The sequence below is a fragment of the Corvus cornix genome, chromosome 2 (genome assembly GCF_000738735.6).
Source record: "Corvus cornix cornix isolate S_Up_H32 chromosome 2, ASM73873v5, whole genome shotgun sequence".
Classification (NCBI taxonomy): Eukaryota; Metazoa; Chordata; class Aves; order Passeriformes; family Corvidae; genus Corvus; species Corvus cornix.
The window spans coordinates 129,085,238-129,103,003 of record NC_046333.1 but is presented as its reverse complement, the minus strand read 5'-3'; the positions used below and the strand labels follow the sequence as shown (position 1 = coordinate 129,103,003).

Genomic DNA, 17,766 nt, shown 5'->3' with positions numbered 1-17,766 from the left:
CCTGCCTTCCCTGCCCCGCTGGGAGCTGGGCCGTGGCCGTCCTGCCCCACCGTTGCTTCGAGCCTTCGCTGCGTTGTAGCCATGCTCACCCTGCCTGCCCAGACCTGCGGGGGTTCCCACCGCAGCTCCGCAATTTGGATACATCTCGTCTGCCACCCAGGCTTTGTGCTTGTCCCTGCCATTCCAGCCTGCCGTTCCCAAGGGTCCGGCCGGACACCGGGATCGGCTGCCCAGGGGTTTGTGAAGCCTTTGTCCCATCCCTTCCCGGGATCCCGGGGCACCGGTGCCGCGTGCTCCCCGAGCTCGCTCCGGAGCGCCCCCTGCAGCCGCGGGGGAACCATCGCACCTGCCCTGCTCACCGGGAGCCGCCAGCGCCCCTGCCGGCTGCGAGCGGAACTGCACCCGAGGGGAAAGGGCCCGACAGCCGAGAAGGCTGGGACTGGGTTTGTGATTGTTTGCTGTTACTGCCATAGTTATTGTTGTTTGTTTGACTGGTTATACACATATAGATATATAATAGTAAAGAACTGTTATTCCTATTTCCCACATCTTTGCCTAAAAGCCCCTTGATTTCAAAATTATAATAACTCGGAGGGAAGGGAGGTCGCCTCTGCCATTCCAAGGGAGGCTCCTGCCTTCCTTAGCAGACACCTGTCTTTCAAACCAAGACAAATTCTAACAGTGCATCTTCATGATTTACATAATAATTTCAAATAAGAGATCATGCTCAAGTGTTTTCATAACACTAGCCTTCAAAAGAAGAAAAAAATACAGCAATAAAAAATAAAACAGCACCACTCACATCTGAAAGATTTTTATTTCAGGACAAACAGCACTGTCAGACTCTTAACATGTCTAACTCCTTCATATATCATGATGAAGTTCAAGGAGCCTCTGCAGAAAATATAGCTCCTAGGAATACTTTTTAATCTGCTTACTATGATAAGTTTATGCACTCCGATTTTTCTAACTTGTAAAGAGTATAAAGCCTTTCAATTAACACCTTGAGGTCTTTATTTAATCTTCAACACAGAGACTACATCAGTTTATTCAGAATTTTACCAAATATTTTTGTGTGTGTGAATAATTCTTTTTATGATATAACTGTTTCTAACATACAGAGGCAATTGCTAAGGATTTTAGTTGTATTCAAAAGTACATTATCACCCGGCCCTAGTGATCAATCATAACCCATGTGTTCCTTTTATTAGTTGCTCAAAACAAAGGAATTGGTGGGTTAGCATTCTCACTGGAGCCAAGGAAAGTACAGAAAATGCCTTCTGTTATTTCAGATCCTATTTTTAAGTTTGCTTATCTTCTTACATATTAAGTAATAAACACGGGCTGCTTGTCATTCATTATTACATCCCAGGAGATCTGCTGGGAGACAGAGGAGGGAAGGCTGTGTTTCAAGGACTAAAAATAGAAAGTTGTACTTGCAACAATTCCATGGCCTATGACAGATGACAGCCCAAAGTACCCAGATGATGCAGATGGGACATTCTGATGTCCACTCTCACCAAAGCTTTCAGGCCATCTCTGAGACATTCATCATTGGCTCCTTTGCAGGAAGGCTGCTGCACCTCTGCAGATGCCACTGACCCAGCACACCTCTGCAGTGTCTGAGCAGGACTCCCCTGAACACACCTCCCTTTGTGTGCACTGTGACTACGCGTATTTCCCACAAAAGGGACACTGCCTGCCTTCACTTGGTCACTGTCACATCACCGAATTCATAAGCTGCTGAAGGAGGAACTGGGTAAAATCCACAGCCCAAACTGCCAGACGGAGTGCCCCTCCTGACCCCATTCAACCCTAAGGCCACCCGTGCATTTAGCTCCAGTCATTCCCACTGTTGTAATTCATAACTATGTTACACTCAAGCATAACACAGCAGAGGGGGAGCCACCATCCCACAAGCAGCAGATGTACCCAGTCACACTGCTGCCAGCACATCTTTCTCCTTGAGTTACAGTAGGAGCAGAGGGGATGTGTTCTGCATGCACCGAAAATTTCAGCACTGTTTTTTTTTTTCCTGGAACCTATCACAGCCCCTGTTGAACTGCCTGTTAAAAAAGGGAGAAGAACAGACCATGGAGAGGAGGCAAAAAGTGCTCCTATTGACAATTTTGCCCTCAAAGCAAGCGGTTGTGAAACAAATTCCCTCTTCACTGTGTTTTACAGAATCACAGATAAGGGTTGGAAGGGACTTCTGGAAATCATCCAGTCCAACCGCCCTGCCAAGGCAGGGTCACCCAGAACAGGTGGGTTTTGAATGTCTCCAGAGAGAGAGACTCCACGACCTCTCTGGGCAGCCTGTTCCAGTGCTCTGCCACCCTCAACATAAAAAAAAGCTCTGGTTTTAGCTTTGGTGCAATATTTTAATATACATAAATAGAAGTTATGAGAATTGTACAAATGCACACAAGGGACATCACTGCTTCATTGCATTTTATATAATTTCCTTCTTTTAAAAGGTCCTTGAACTAATTTAGTATTTAAAGAATAAATTATTAAATGAATTAATTTACTATTTAAATCAATTATTACAGGTCTGCAGTCTCTCTGGCTGCCACCCACCTCTCACACCCTTTCTGGGGCTGCCTGCAGCCCACGCAACTGGACAGGAGAGCAGAGACCAGTGCAGAGTAAGTGAACGCCACATGTGACCACTGTTTTCAACAACAAATACGTTCTTCCCTTTCAGAACATTGTACACAATTTATTTCAGACCACTAGACAGCTTCCCTCCTGTTTATGTGAGCATTCCTACTGGCAACTAATCTCAATTAATCTTTCAAAAGAATACCTGACAGTCCTTAAAAGAAACAGCAACTGAAGAAACTGAATTACAGACACAAGCAAGGAAAGCTACTGAAATACATACGAACTCAAAGTAAATAGTGTCACTCTGCAGAGAAACGTGTAATCTGACAAAGAAGTTAAATGCTTAATTGTGAAAAGACGCCCTCTCAGTTCCACTTCATCATTTTTATGCATGGCAAAGTTCAACAGTATTTTCAAATACAGCTTTTCAGAAGAGCTCAAGTTTAACTGCTAAAATGCTGAGGATAAATTTTGTTCAGAAACAACTTGATTTCATATAGACTAAAGCTTTGTCTGCCTGAATACAGTCAGCTTTTGAGAATTCATATTACAGTAGGATCCTAAAAATTAAATGGATAAGCTTATTCATACTAGGAAATAAGGGAACTATTTGACTACAAAATAAAATTGACCACAACAAGATTTGCCACAAATAAACCAATTTATTACTTTTTGGCAAGTCCCATACAGAATGAGCAGGGATCTTTCACTCGCTGTATTAAATTATTTAACTTTATACAAACTGTAAACATCTTCAACATGACAAACTGTTGGTACAGACATTCCCCGATTCCAGCATCTTTTCTCTCTGTTAATCAAACAAAACTGAAATCCAAATAAACCAAAGAACTGCGGATTTATAAAATTCAGCATGTGCATTTTATATATCAATTCTAAGCAATGCAGAGAAGAATATTTATTATTCTTATTCTTTTTAGTGAAATCTGTAATGGTATTATGACTAGAAACATTTTTTTCCATGCTGTGGTAGCCTATTTTTTGTTTGAAATTAAAACCATCATTTTATATAATGAAGGTAGTAAACCAAATTTTACAGGAAGCCAGCTGATTTTGTGTATAAACCAGCTATATTTGTTATACTGTAACAGATAATTAAGAATGTAAAAACTCCTGATCTGGTTAATACTTTGTTTTCCTGGCAGGAACCAGCCCAAAGAACTGCTTGTTGAAAAAACCCTGCTGTAATTATCTGATTTTTTTTTTTCACCTCCTCTCTCTCTCAAAGTACTTTAAATCAGACATAATCTGCCCCATAAAGTGATCACTTCTCTCCCTCTTAAGTAAGAGCAGATTTTTCTAAGTTCCAGGAATGTCAGTCTGCAAGCTAGCTTTACTGAAGTACAAGATATGTACTGTTAGGTCATAATCCTCAAACCAGGGCAAAGGTGTTTAATCTTTTCATGAACCACTTTTCTCCAAACCAACTCAGCAGCAGTAAAATACAGACAATTATTTTATTGACTAAGGCTTTAAAAAAAAATTTAAAAATCACTTCTCTTGTTAAAAAACATTTGCATTACAACTTTGGTTTCAGTATGCTCCTAATTTTTAAGTCACATTTACAGACAACAATCTACATTTCTAATGTAAAATGTCAAACCATATTAAAACCTTTCAAGTCTCCATGCATCGTAAGAAGCAATTAATAAACAATTCTTTTCCAGATCACCTTTAGTTACTGACAAAACCCAAAGTAGTTATTTCTTCAGCTGTGTGCAACCAGCTGTTTTCAGCATTATAAAACATCACACTTTAGATGACAAAGTGCTTAGATCAGCAGATCCATAAATTATGAGTTCAGGTGAGTTTTACTACCTGAAGTGAGGACATTGAGGAGCTCTGTAAGATGATTGATTCACAAAAATGTACAGCTGAAAGACTATGGAGAATGAACAGTGAGGTTAACTTGCACTGACATTATAATGTACACTCATAAATAACAATGATCTTCCTGCACAATAGTCGAATTCCTACTGTCAACTGCAAAAAAAAAAAAACCTACATCAAACCTTGGTAAAAATCTTACATGAGAGTCTTAAAAAGATGGTGCAATTCCTTCAGCCAAGCAAGACATTCTGCTGCTGGATTTGCCTCCAGATCTTCTCTGCCCAAATAAAGAAGGGGATCAATACTACACTGTTAAAACTAGATCCTGATAGGACTATGTAGAGGATATTCCATCAACCAAAATACAATCAGCTATTTCAAATGCTTGAACTCTTCCATTATCATGAAAATCTGACAGAAATCATGGAACAGGAACCTTCACTAACCTTAATTTTTCAGCAGAAATGCAGACTAATCAAAACAAATTTTTACCACTTGGTATTTTCCCTGCAGCATGGGAGGAAGCTCTATTAAAAAAAACCTGATCTATACAGCCACCATTCTACAGAAGATCTTCTAAACATAATTAATACCAACAAGTTCAAAATATTGTTGTGTGGTTTTGGTTTGGTTTGGTTTTAAATCAAGACCTATTTCTGATTTACAGTCAAACCTTGCAGGTTTGGTTTTTTTTTTTACTCTATAATCCATTCCATTTACTTTCCAGTCTTACTGGGAATTTCCTGGAGTCCAACACATCACAATGCAACCATTATCCATGTGAATGCACAACTTTTGTATGCTAGCTGCTGTTTTCTGTAGCAGTGTCTGTTAGAACTTTTACAGAATTGTAATGTTCTCCTAATCCATAGGCATGCCTCATATACCTAAAAAAAAGTTACAAAAATAGCGTTCAGTTTAACAAGAAGTATACATCATGCCAAACAGTAACAGCACTGGAAGACAATTTAAACAAAGCCAAGTTTTAACAACAAAATATATAGGAACATTACACAGAAGAATATTAAAGACAGTTTTTAATTCTGGTGACTTCCAGGCACAGTTTGACATATACTCTGAACAGGGAAAAAAGTTTCCTCCATCTTGTCTCATTGTCATTATTATTTTGTAATTATTTAACAAGTAAAATGACCTTGCAGCATTCTCTAAATCAGTGACTGATACACATCAGACATTGTCTAATTACAATTTCTCCACAGTGTGTCAATCACAAACAATTTCTGACCTGCACAACCATTATTCAAGCATTGTTTCAACACCAGATACGTAACAGAGAGTAAAAGAGCAGGTGAGAATCAAAGCTGAGCCCTCTGTTACAGAAATAAGTGCACTAAATTTAAGTGATAAAATGACATACTTACACAAGTGTTATTGGTTTGCCTGAATATTCTTCACCAACAATAATGGGAGGAGAATCCATTTGCACTACTTCAATAGGTGTTTGTAAAATGTGTGACAAAGCCCTTAGCTTTAAGGCAAAAATAATTAGTAATAGGATTAAATACAATGTAGGCTGGAGACAGGAAAACTAGGCATTTAATTTTAGCAGACAGTTCAAGCATAACACTAGAAATATTTTCAGAAAATAAGCTTTATTAAAATAAGAAAAATTATTTTAACTTCTAAAACTTTACTTGAAAACAGATTGTCTTAAACTAATCATTGTTTAGAGGATACAACATTGGGCTACTTTCATTAATTTCCTAACTGTTCTTTCAAGAAAAATAAGACAAACTAAAATAAGTATGTATTTTTTGAAGCTCAAGTTCTTGCTTACATGATAAAACCCTAACAATACTCTGCTCTAGGCATCTTTGCTACTATCTAAGTCTTCCCCCACTCATAGTGTCAGTCTTTCTAATTATATTTAAACCAAATTAATTCACTAACTTGCATGTTGTCAAATACATCAGAACAGTGGTGCACTATCAGAAAAGCTACTACTTTGGGAAAACAACTTATAACCACAGGAAGAAGTACTTAATAAGCTATTTATGACTATGTTCCCTTATGCCTTCAGGTATTCTTTCTAAAGAAGCCCTTTTTTAAGGTATATTCACCCAGTTCAGAATTTCACAAATAAAAATTATCAATACGATACTTACTTCCAGCTGACCACCCCATGCAGCTGTATTGGCTATATCATCACAGTATTTCTCAAATTCCTCTGCAGGGAAAGAAAAGACAACTTTTAGTACTTGTCTTTGAGAACAAGCAACTGAGGAAAAACACTGACTGTGCAATGAAGAACTAGAGCCAGAAAAGTACAAACACATTTTAAAGGAAAATATATATGTTCACTAAGAAAAGGAGAGAAAAACAGATGTCAAAAAAAACCCGAACTCATTCTGTTTTAAAAAGAAAATTTCAGACTGAGGAGAGGGATAAAAGAAGAGTATAAAAAGAAGTACAGTTAATACTTTAAATTTTTTATTCAGAGAACGGCAGGTAACAACAAACACGAAATTGCATACAGTTTTCTTTCTGTTCAGAGGATGTTCAGAAACTTCAGTAAAGAATGTGACAGTGAATATTATATCTAGTTCTTATATTAGCCAGGTGTCAGGTATGTTTTAAAAATCTTGCAGTTGAATGCAGTTGAACAGTTGGCTGGGTTTTCTTTAAATTTCCTAATTAGCTGCCTTGTTTTTAGCATCCTAAAGTATTTATTACCAATAGTTTCTTTGTAAATAACCAAATAAAATCTTTTCAGATCATGTTCTACAGAACCCAAGTTTAAAATTTGTAAATTACAAACCCTCAAGCTTTTGAACCTTACAAACAAATTTTGAGAAAGAAGAATCCAGATTTTCTGAACGCTGCTCAGAATGACTTTTCATACATTTCCCTTATAACTGAAAACCGCAATTCCCTGCTGCTGTGCAGAATTTCATTGAGTATTCTCCTGGGACACATTTATCCTGTGATAACAATCTGTCAGCATGGGAAAGACAGCACCCAGTGACCACATGAAATCCACAGCAATGCCTATTAAACAAATGTAGCACTAAGTTAAGGAAATCTATGCTGTCATTTTTGTGGTGTTCCAGACATAATGAATTAATCAAGTATTGCTTAAGTAAGAGGCACATAAACTCTGTTTAACTACATTTACTCAACCTACACTGTTGCTCCACACTAAAACACTTTATATTTTTTAGTTTAGTCTATTTGTAAAAAACTGTTCCAAAATACCTTGCAGTGAAAAAAGAAGGTAGAATAAGAAAATGCATCTATTCAAATTATTATAAAATAGATTTGCTTGTTTCACACCCATTTTTAACAGCTTTCCTGTGTACATTGAAAACACCAATATAAGACTTGACAAAAAAATCACCCCAGCCTGGTAGACAAGCTGTTTATAATAACAAATCATATCCCCAGAATGAGTACACATCATCTAGTAACCAGCAAGTTCTGTTTTTTTAAAATGGGGAATAATGTTTCCTAGATTAATTTAAAAATATATATATTAATTACAGAGATCTAAGTGTACCAAGTTTCATAGCAGACCAATAAAGTAACAATGTTACAAACACCTTAAAAGTCCCAATTCAGATGTAACTGAGACTTATCAGTGATTTATCAGGAACACTTAAAATAGTTCTTAAAATCTCATATGCTACAAGTCTTACCTCTGCTATACATGTCTCCAGTATTAGGGTTTGTCAGAAAAGGCAGGAAGTCATCGAAGTGACTTTGCATATACTGTGCTGTTTGGTTCCTCAGAGTTGCAACAGTCCAGGAATTTTGGTGATCCTTGAGCTGGTCTTCAATAGCTCTGTACATGCAATGGCCATCTGAAGGGATTTGTTTAATCTCCAAGTGCCTTGCTGCCAATAGGGAGGCAAGTTTCTGACTTTCAAGATGTCTAGCACCTGTTAAATTTTGTATCTCAGCTTCAGCTATTCTTTCTTCTCTTTCTTTCTCCAAAGCAGCTTTTTTCTCCTTAGATTAAAAACACACAAAAATTACATCAAATGTTAAATTTAGAATATGCCCGTACAGTTCTTGGCTTAGTGCTTGCTTCTAACTCTTTCAGTGTTTTCTCAATACATTCTTACCTATGAAATATTTGCCTGAATAAATACCAATTAGAGTCCTCCCAAACCCAAACTTTAGCAAATGCTAAGTGACCAATATATCCTAACTGCCTCTGACACCACACCCAAAACTATGGCAAGAGAAATCTTAATTATATCAACATGCAAAATAACACTTTACAACACTCATACAAAGGCTATTAATCATTGTCCTTTCTCCAGGATCACCTATTTCAACACTCAAGTATGGGAATTCTAATTAAACATCAGAAAATACTGCTCTTTTGTAAGAAGTGTGGGATCTACCACTTAAGCACATGATTGCATAATGGAGTTCATGCCATGAAACTGAAACTCCCTCAGGATATGTGTTCTACATCATAAAAGACTGCTCCCAACCTAAAGGATGGACAAGAATGCATGTAGAGAATATTAGAAGGGATGTAATAACACAAAAAAAATTACTTTCATAGAATGTTTCGTAAGTTCGTGCTGAAGTTAACAAGGGAGCAAGAGCCAAAGTAAATAAGCAAGTAAAAAAGGAAGCAGTACAGAGAATGATCTTTCCACTTTCATACTTAAAATTCATCACAAATCAAGACCAGACTGGTTTAGGCAATCAGAATATAGGAAAACTAGACCAGAGTTCCTGGTTTGCCTAGACATGGTGCCATGAATTATGAACATCCTTTTAACATGTTTGTAGTGACCATGTAACAGGGGATAAAATAGGCAGTAAAGCAGAGTTCCTCTGGCCCTGAGCCAATATTCATGAAGGTACAATGATAATGTTAATCCATCACAACATCTGATGTTTAACCAGATCTAAACCTAACAGACAGGACACTAGGTAGCGTTTCTTAACAACTCAATATTTTAAATTAATTTCTTCAGTATTGATGTTCTTTTGTTAAATGTGTAAAGTTCTACTAGTTGCGTATTTTCCACATAGTATTTTAATTCAATTACTTTACTTCTTTAATAGTATTTCTAGTGAAAGTCTTTCAAAAATCATTTGCTTTACATAATTTCTTTTTTTATGGCTCCCATTTCCTGACCTATTCTGATCCCCAGTTCATGGCTGAGGATAGGTAAGTACAACTATTTATAAAATCCTTATATATTTCTAGGCAGCAGTTTAACAGATTTTCAAGGCACGCAGTAGGTACAGCATCAATACAGAATTAGCCAGGTAATGTCCCCTGTAAAATTGTTTAGCTTTGGCTATTACAGTTAAGTAATAATGTCATTCAGTTATTTGTAAATGTTTAATGTGAAGTCATACCCGCCTCTTCTGTGCTTTTGATATTCGAGGATGCTGAATCTGCTGCTCTACTCCTTCAAGCTCTAAATTTGCAACCCCATCAGCTATGGAATCTGTCTAAAAAGGAAAAAAAAAAAAAGTTAAATGTTCTTATTAGTATAAACAATAACTAAGACATGCATCTTCTGAAACAATTTAAAGTTCTCTTCCAGGATATTTTTATGAAGTTTAACCACAATGATCCATGTACAGCACAGAACCCATCAAAGCACTTCCCATCCCAAACTACTGCCTTGAATTTCATTACTTTTCTGTACTCCCAACAGAGTTATGAACTGTGCATCTCAAATTTAAGCTCTACGTTCTCTTACACACTGGAGTGTGAACACTGCTTACTGACTGAAAGGAAAAGCTTTCCCCACCATGCCAGCCACTGAGGTATCCAAACAGCCATTATCAAGTTCTGTGAAATTAAAGCAGAAGGGTCCACCCTCTATATCAAAGCATAACCACCAGTTGAAAAAGAGAGAGAGTTGAAACTTCTCAAGAAAAATTACAAACCTAACCCAGTAACCATACGAGCTATATAAAAAAATCACTTACATTGACAAAATCACAAGACAAAACAAACTGGATGAATCAAACACCTGCTGAAGGTCATGAATACTTGAATAGTCTATATAAGATAACCAGAGTGGCAATATAACAGTAACTTAAACAAATAACTCTCTAACATAACTGAGTTACTCATGTAGCCTTAAAGGCAACACCAAATACTACTTGGGGTGTTATACCTTTCCCCCTACTCTACATTTAATTTCTGTTACAGCTTGGCATTTTTGTAACAATTTTGCTTGTATGCCTCATCCATGGATTCAGTAACAAAGTAAGTCTTGCCATCAAATTTTGTCATGCTTTTGTAAATTTTTATTAAACCTGCTTTTGAAACACCTTTTACAGCAATTCTTTAAGCTCTCTCAACTGTGCTCAACAGCAAAAATGCCCCACTGTTACATGCGCCTTCTAGCACTGCCCATTTACTGTAACAGCTAAACCTTTCCTAAGTTGAAAAGAGTTACTAATATTGTGAAGAAAAGGATAACTACTTTGAAGTGTTATTTCATTATAATTTTTTAAAGTTAAAAAAGCCCTAACACAAACTGTACCTGTACAACTTCAGCTGAAGTTAGGGCGCCTACCTTATTCTGTTCAGGTGAAGCTTCCTTCAGCTGCTTTAATTCTTCCTTGTGCTTCTGTTCAAGTTCTGCCTCTAGTTTGGCAACTTCATCTGCCAGCTGTTTTCGTCTCTTCTTATCATTCTTGGGAACAGCATTTTTCATGCCTTGAATTTTTGCTGTTAGACGAGCAGTGTAATAAAACGTTATTTTAAAATATAGATACTCTATGGTCATTGCAGAAGATGACTAGAAGTCACACAGAAAAACTAATTTACAAACATCAACAAATCAGTATAATAGTTAGCTATGAGACTGCCAGTTCTAATCCTCACATTTTGAAGTGGCTATATTTTTCCTTAGAAATACATATGAACTTCATCCATGCAGCAGACCTTGGCCTGTTGCCTTTGAAAAGATTATGTGAGCATCAGAATCTCAAATCTCACAGGAAAGATGTGCAATATTTTAATCAGACAAGCAGCAGATTAAAATTATAAACTGAGTTTACCCCTCCTTAAGACAAAGTTTCTAAAAGCAAAATGGGTATTCAAAACCAAATAAACCAAAAAATCTTAACTTGATTAAAGTTCGTAAGTATTTCTATGCTGTAAGTCAATGCTTCATTTCTAAAATCACAGAATAGTTTGGTTAGAAACAGTGTCCAGAGGTTACTTAGTTCTACCTCCTGCTCGAAGTGTGGCTGAATTCAAAGCTGTACCAGGTTATGTTAATTCAGATGAAACTTATTCAGATGACTGTGCAGTCTCCAGGGATGGGCATTCTGCAATCTTTCTGGGAAACTTTTTTACCAGTATTTAATGATTCTTGCTATGAAAATATTTTCCCTTACTCTTCCCATGAGGATTTTTCTTGTTACACTCTAGTCCATTCTGTGTCCTTTGATGAGTCTGGCTCCATCCATTACACAGTGGAAACTACAACCAGATTCCCCCAGAGTCTTCTTCTCTTGTGTTCTTAAAGGAACACTCCCGCTACCTCTGTCACTTCTGTACTCACTGTTTTGGAGTTACAGCAGCAATTATTTAACACCCTGCTTGCTATTCATCACCTGTGCTGTTTTCCTGTCCTTCCCCCTTGACTGACACAATTGAGCTGAAGATGATGGCAATGATAATGAAACTTTTCAAAGGGAGGCAAGAAGAATGCTCATACTGAAAGATTTATGTTAAGCATTCAGCCTCAAAGATGAATAAGCTGAGTATGACAGAAAAGCAGCTTTGTTCATTAAAATTAACATAATAGAGGAGAAGGGAATCCAGAACATAAAAGGCACATACAAATACACAGCAGAGAGTATGAGTGGTGGAAAGAGGGGTGTGTACGGAGCCATGTGCCCCAGCCACCTAGACAATGCTTGATTCCCATCCCTCTTCAATTTCAACCAAATCTGACTGGGGAAAAGGCATCTCAAAACAGTAAGTTCCTATAGATTTAATGACAGTATGCAACCTGACTCCTTTCTTCTTTAACCCTCTGATAAAAAGTTGCAGATGGGCCTATTTCATTACATGCCAAAAAAGTCAAACAAGGAAAAGGCCGTATCAATATACTAGCAATGATAAAAGCTTAACAAAAATGTTATAGTAACTATGAAACTCAACAGAATCCATCTATCAGACCTACTTCATTATATTAATATATAATAGGGTAGGTCAAATAGCGTAAAGTGTTTTAAGCTCCTATTAAGCACTTTAAGACCACACAGGTATTTTACTACAGATACTTTATTATAGCTGGACAGGACATGAAAATTCGGTCCAGGTCAACTGCATTTTGAATAAAGAAACATAACGGGCTGGGCAGCAGGAGCCCCTATGCAGGCTTTTCAATCTAAAATGCCTTTTAAAAACACACCTTTTAACTTAAAACCAAAGTAACAAAACGCGACCATCACGCCAATGGCCCAGCGTTAAATCACAGCTCCCGCGCGGCTCCCAAGGCCACGGCAAGGCGAGCTCCGCAGGCCGCCCGCACGACGGGCACTGCTGCCGGCAGCACAGCCCGGCTGCCGCACCGCTGCCCGCACGCACCATTTCGCTACCGCCGTCCTCGTCCCCCTGCGAGGGCACTGCCAGGGCTGCTCCCTCCTTCTCACAGCCGCCGCCGGCCCTCCCGCCCCTCCGAGCTACTCGCGCTGCCGAGCGGGGCTTCCTGCGAGGGAAGGCGGAGAGGGGACGCCGAGTCCAGCCGGCCCCGCGTGTCGCTCCCCAGCCTTCTCCCCGCCCGCCCTGCGCCGGGCCGTGGCGCCCCTCACCCTGGAGCTCCCGCTTCTCCTTGCGCTGCCGCTTCACCAGCTGCTGCAGAGGACCCTCGGGCCCCGACTCTTCGTCCCCCAAGCCCTCCATGGGCGCCCGGAGCCGGCGGGCGCGGCTAACCCCCGACCCCGGCGGGAGGCGGGAGCTCGCCGCGCTTCCGCCAGCGCCGCCCCGCCTGGCACCGCCTCAGCCGCGGCGTGAGGGGCAGGAGCGGCCCGGGCCCGTGCCAGGTCGCGGGACCCTGGGCTAGGGCCGTGGTACGGAAAGGAAGCGCTTGATTTGTTCTGGGGCTGTGAGCGCTTCTGTTCGCTGGTGTCTGCGGGGCTACTCGCTCCTGCCGTAATGTCCTGGTAAAGGACTTCTGTGGACAAGTCTGCACTAGGAAAAAGCCATACGTTTAGCTCGAGGAAGATCCTGTTAAGCAGGGAGGTGAGAAAGGAAACGGTTAGGGGTTTTACGTAATTTATCACATTAAGAAAAAAAGAATTATTTAACCTGTTCATTTCTGTGCAAAATACAGTGTGCTGCGTGTGCCAGTTTTTCTCATGAAGCTCAGAAACACCAGAAAGGCTCACGATTTTTAAAGTTGCGGTGCTTACTCCTCAAAAGGTGAAATATTTTTATTACAGTAAAAAGCCAGGCTTCGTGTTTGGGGTCAAATCAGCACCTCAAAGTGTGAACTACAAATTGTGTAGTGAGATACTTTTCTGTTCAGTGCAGGCGCCAATGCTATTTTGTGGAACATTCAGTTGATACGGGCAAAATATAACCTATAAAAGTTAGTATTTTAATGGGGCATAAAATTACTTGAACTGAGCAAAAAGTGGTAATGGAACAGTGCGTTTGTCCTTAACAGTTAAGGTCATTGCTGTTACTAGTTTTACATTTTTATGAACAGAATGTCTACAAGAATACATCCCTGGAGGTATTTAAAAAACAGTAAATATGTTTCTGAGAGACATGATTTCGTGATGGACTTGGCACTGCTGGGTTAACAGTTGGACATCATAAACATCTGTCCCAACCTAGATGATTCTGAGATTCTATGAAGTACAGTCTCAAATGTAAAGAAAGGACACGACTTTAAAACAGAATCATAACATGATATATCAAACTCTCTTGCTGTATAAAACCACTATTTTTTTTGATCCCCTTTAAAATTATGTTGAAATGTAAATAATTTTCAGATTCATATGTCCATGCCTGAAAATGTAATTTTCATTTACTTCCACATGCTATTTCCATCTTGTTAGAATAAAAGACATCACAGACCAGCTAGGAAAAGAGGAGAGGGACAATTGGCTTTTAGCTAGGAAAATAGCGTAGCGCTGGAAAGTACTAGGGTGGCCTTGTAAGTATTCTGCAAATCCAGAGTAGGGACAAATCCATGTTGGATTTGGTTTGACTAACATATATGTGCTTTGTATCAGTTTGTCTATGGCATGTATGTGTCCACACCCTGTATCTATGTATGCATTATTTGTGTACGATGGGGGAAAAAAAACCAGAGGGCAGAGCAAGTAGAGGAGAAAAGGGAAATTGGAGAAATCTGATGGCTGTTGCCTTGACAGGAAATGTCCAGGGAAGAAAATGAAAGAGAGGAAGACCAAATAACACTTAGCAGACCTAAACCAGAAAGCAGAAAGAGACAGAGAAGGAATGTGGAAATGTAGTGTTATTATTGTGGAAATTTGGGACACAGGCAAAGGGAATGGCCTTTCCAACCAAGTGGGGGAGTAATTGTGCAAGGATAGATAGTCACAATGACTAGAGGCCAGCAATTCTACTGAATATGAAGGAACAATACAAGTAGAAACATACAATTTGTGGAGAACACCTGGTCAACAGAGACATATAGTATGTGGGGAGTGGGTCTCATTGTTGGATTTCTGGTAGATACAGGAGCCACATTATCCCACTTAAACTTTGCCCCAAGAGGGTTAGTAACCACAAAGTATTCATACATTGAGGCACTGGGCAGGGAAAAATGTGAGTAAACCTGTATTAGCAATGATAGGAAATAAGAGTATACAGGGAAGATTTATTTGTATTAGTAGAAGACTACCCAGTGTGCTTGTTAGGGAGAGACCTTCTACAGGCCTTAGATGCAGAACTGCATTTGTCACCAGAAGGAATGGATTTAATAATGGCACTGAGGGTGATTACTGAGAGCTTCAAAAGTGAACAGAAGATACTAGAAATATTGAAAGCTGTATTATCAGAGTTCTGGGGTAAGACCACTACAGGTGGGGGACTGTTGGTTCCTGCACAGCCTGTATGCATTAAAACCATGGCAGACGTGCTACCCTCTGTGAGACAGTACCCTATTCCCCTGGAAGCTGGGAAAAAGTATCCAAAACCAGATAGACTAATACTTAGACAAAGGAATTTTAAAGTATGTGTGTCTGCCTATATTGCCTGTAAACCAGAATAGGTTAGATGAAGACCCTGAGTACTTGTGCAGGATCTGTGGACAATTAACCAACATGCATTGACCCCTCACCCAGTGGTGCCAGGCCCCTTGACTATACTTTTGCAAATACCACTTAAAGATGGATATTTTATTGTAAATAATTTAACAGCTGGATTTTTCAGCATCCCAATAGATGAAGGAAGTCAACCTTTGTTTGCCTTCAAACTGTACTGTTGACACAGTATGTTTTAGAGATGTAAAAAGAACATATAAGAGCAGAAAAGAGTATGCTCAATGGTATCAGCACATGCCATCTGAAATACAGGTATACAATATATAGCCTGCAGATGAAGTTTTAATTAAGGTATTCTCTAGAAAATCCAAGTTAGCACCTATTAATTTCCCATTTTTTTATTTTCTCTTTTTACCTTTTCTTTTCTTCTTTGCTTCTGTTTCGTGAGTTCTTTTACCCAGAGTTTGAATTAAAATGCAGGAGACTGAGAGTTATTTTTTGACTTAGGTTTTATTATATCTTATCTATAGCACAGCTGCACAGAGTGTGCCTCCAAGTTAACAAGGTAGAAAATGTCCATGAGTTCTAACTTCCAAGGCTTTTTAAGGTCTAAATTACCCAACCAAGTAACTTGTTTTTATTTATAATCCAATAACTAACCATTTATGAGCTGCACTGCCAGTTTTTTGGACCAATAACAGAACCCCTAGATTTGTGAGGAAGAAGGAGAAAGGAAGAAGAACTAACCCACACCCAAAATCCTCCATATTGTTACATATATCCCATAAACCTAATTTTTCTACACTTCTACATATTCCACTGTCCTGGGTTGCAGTGTATTCTATTACCATCCTCATGAGGTGTTGAAATCAGGTGGGGCAGTGTTTCCTTGCCTCCTCCCCCCAGACTATCTTGCTGTTAATGGCCCATCATTGTCCTGCTGCATGACTCAGACATAACTCCCTCTGGACTATCTCCTGTTAATGAGCCTAATCAACACTTGGCCTCATGACTCATTACCCCATTGTGAGATGCTCCACCCAGAGGGAGGAACCAAGCATCCCATCATGGATATAGTCTGAGATTCTGAGCACCAGTGAGGACCTTTTCCACTGGATTTCCAAAGGACAGGAGCTACACAGCCACCACTGGACTTCAGAGCAAGAGCACACCCTTTTTCTACAGTATCACTGCTTCAGAGGACTGCAGCTGCCATTCTACCAGACTGCTACCACCACCCTGATTAACAGGGTGTCTGGCTGTATCCTGACTCTGTCAGTTTAACCCAGTGTTTTCTGCCTTTATTTTTGGGCTTTTTTTTTCTTCCTTTTTTTTTTTCCCTATTAAATTGTTATTCTGACTTGGTGTCTCCCACTAGTTTGCTTTCAAACTAGTACATCCACCCAGTGATATAACTTTTAATTACACAGCAACAACCTCAGTGTTATCACACAATTTAGGAAGCCTTTCCCAAGGCTTCAGGTCAAATGCAGTGTGCTTCTGAGGATCACTGCCTGTCAGCACTGAAAGGCTGAAAGCCTCAGAACTCAGGGCTCCAATAAGCACCAAAATGAGTTTCCTACTGTGTCCTTATTTTGCTGTTTAAAGTTTTGTTGTTTAAGTTTTAGGTAAGGAGGACCGGATACACTGTTCTTACATCAAATGAAGAGTGGGCGATCAATCAGTTGAAAAGTAAAAGACTTCTGAGAATCCTAGGTGATTTTGTATTTGTACTCATTTGAGTATTTGTGCACGGGAATCTATGAACTTGTACTCTGCCCTGTGGCAATCTTGTTAGCTTTTCATTTTGTTATGTTTGTTTCTTGTAATAATGTTGTATGTAAAGGCAGTGGTTAAATGCCTCGACAGTTTAGTCTTTTTTCTTTCTGTACATTAGCAGGAGGACTGTTGAGGAGTACACCCAGTTCAGATTGCTTGGTGTGTGACATGCTCACTGTGCCCTGGATGGCTGGAACCACAAGCAACGAGCCGTGAAGGAGCACTGACCTTTTCCCTGACAGAGGGCATGTGGACCTGCAACACCAGGCAGGCAGGGATGGTCAGTCACCCAGAGACTCTGCAGGACCCAGTGAACAATGAGAA

General features: G+C 39.4%; 1 protein-coding gene across 2 annotated transcripts; it reads right to left on the bottom strand.

The window, feature by feature from the left end:
• Window positions 1–3,249: 3,249 nt before the first annotated feature.
• On the bottom strand, window positions 3,250–13,410 carry OTUD6B (OTU deubiquitinase 6B). Of its 2 annotated transcripts, none has more exons than XM_039549665.1 (7): window positions 13,237–13,410; window positions 10,983–11,137; window positions 9,805–9,900; window positions 8,112–8,424; window positions 6,582–6,643; window positions 5,838–5,944; window positions 3,250–5,342 (listed from the first exon to the last, which is right to left on the bottom strand). In XM_039549665.1, the coding sequence occupies exons 1-7, from the start codon at window positions 13,325–13,327 to the stop codon at window positions 5,258–5,260; spliced, it is 909 nt and encodes a 302-aa protein (XP_039405599.1). In that variant the 5' UTR covers window positions 13,328–13,410; the 3' UTR covers window positions 3,250–5,257. The 2 variants fall into 2 exon arrangements, with proteins under 2 accessions (XP_039405599.1, XP_039405600.1); XM_039549666.1 differs by lacking the exon at window positions 13,237–13,410 and adding an exon at window positions 13,013–13,176 and having other exon boundaries at window positions 5,171–5,342.
• Window positions 13,411–17,766: the final 4,356 nt, after the last annotated feature.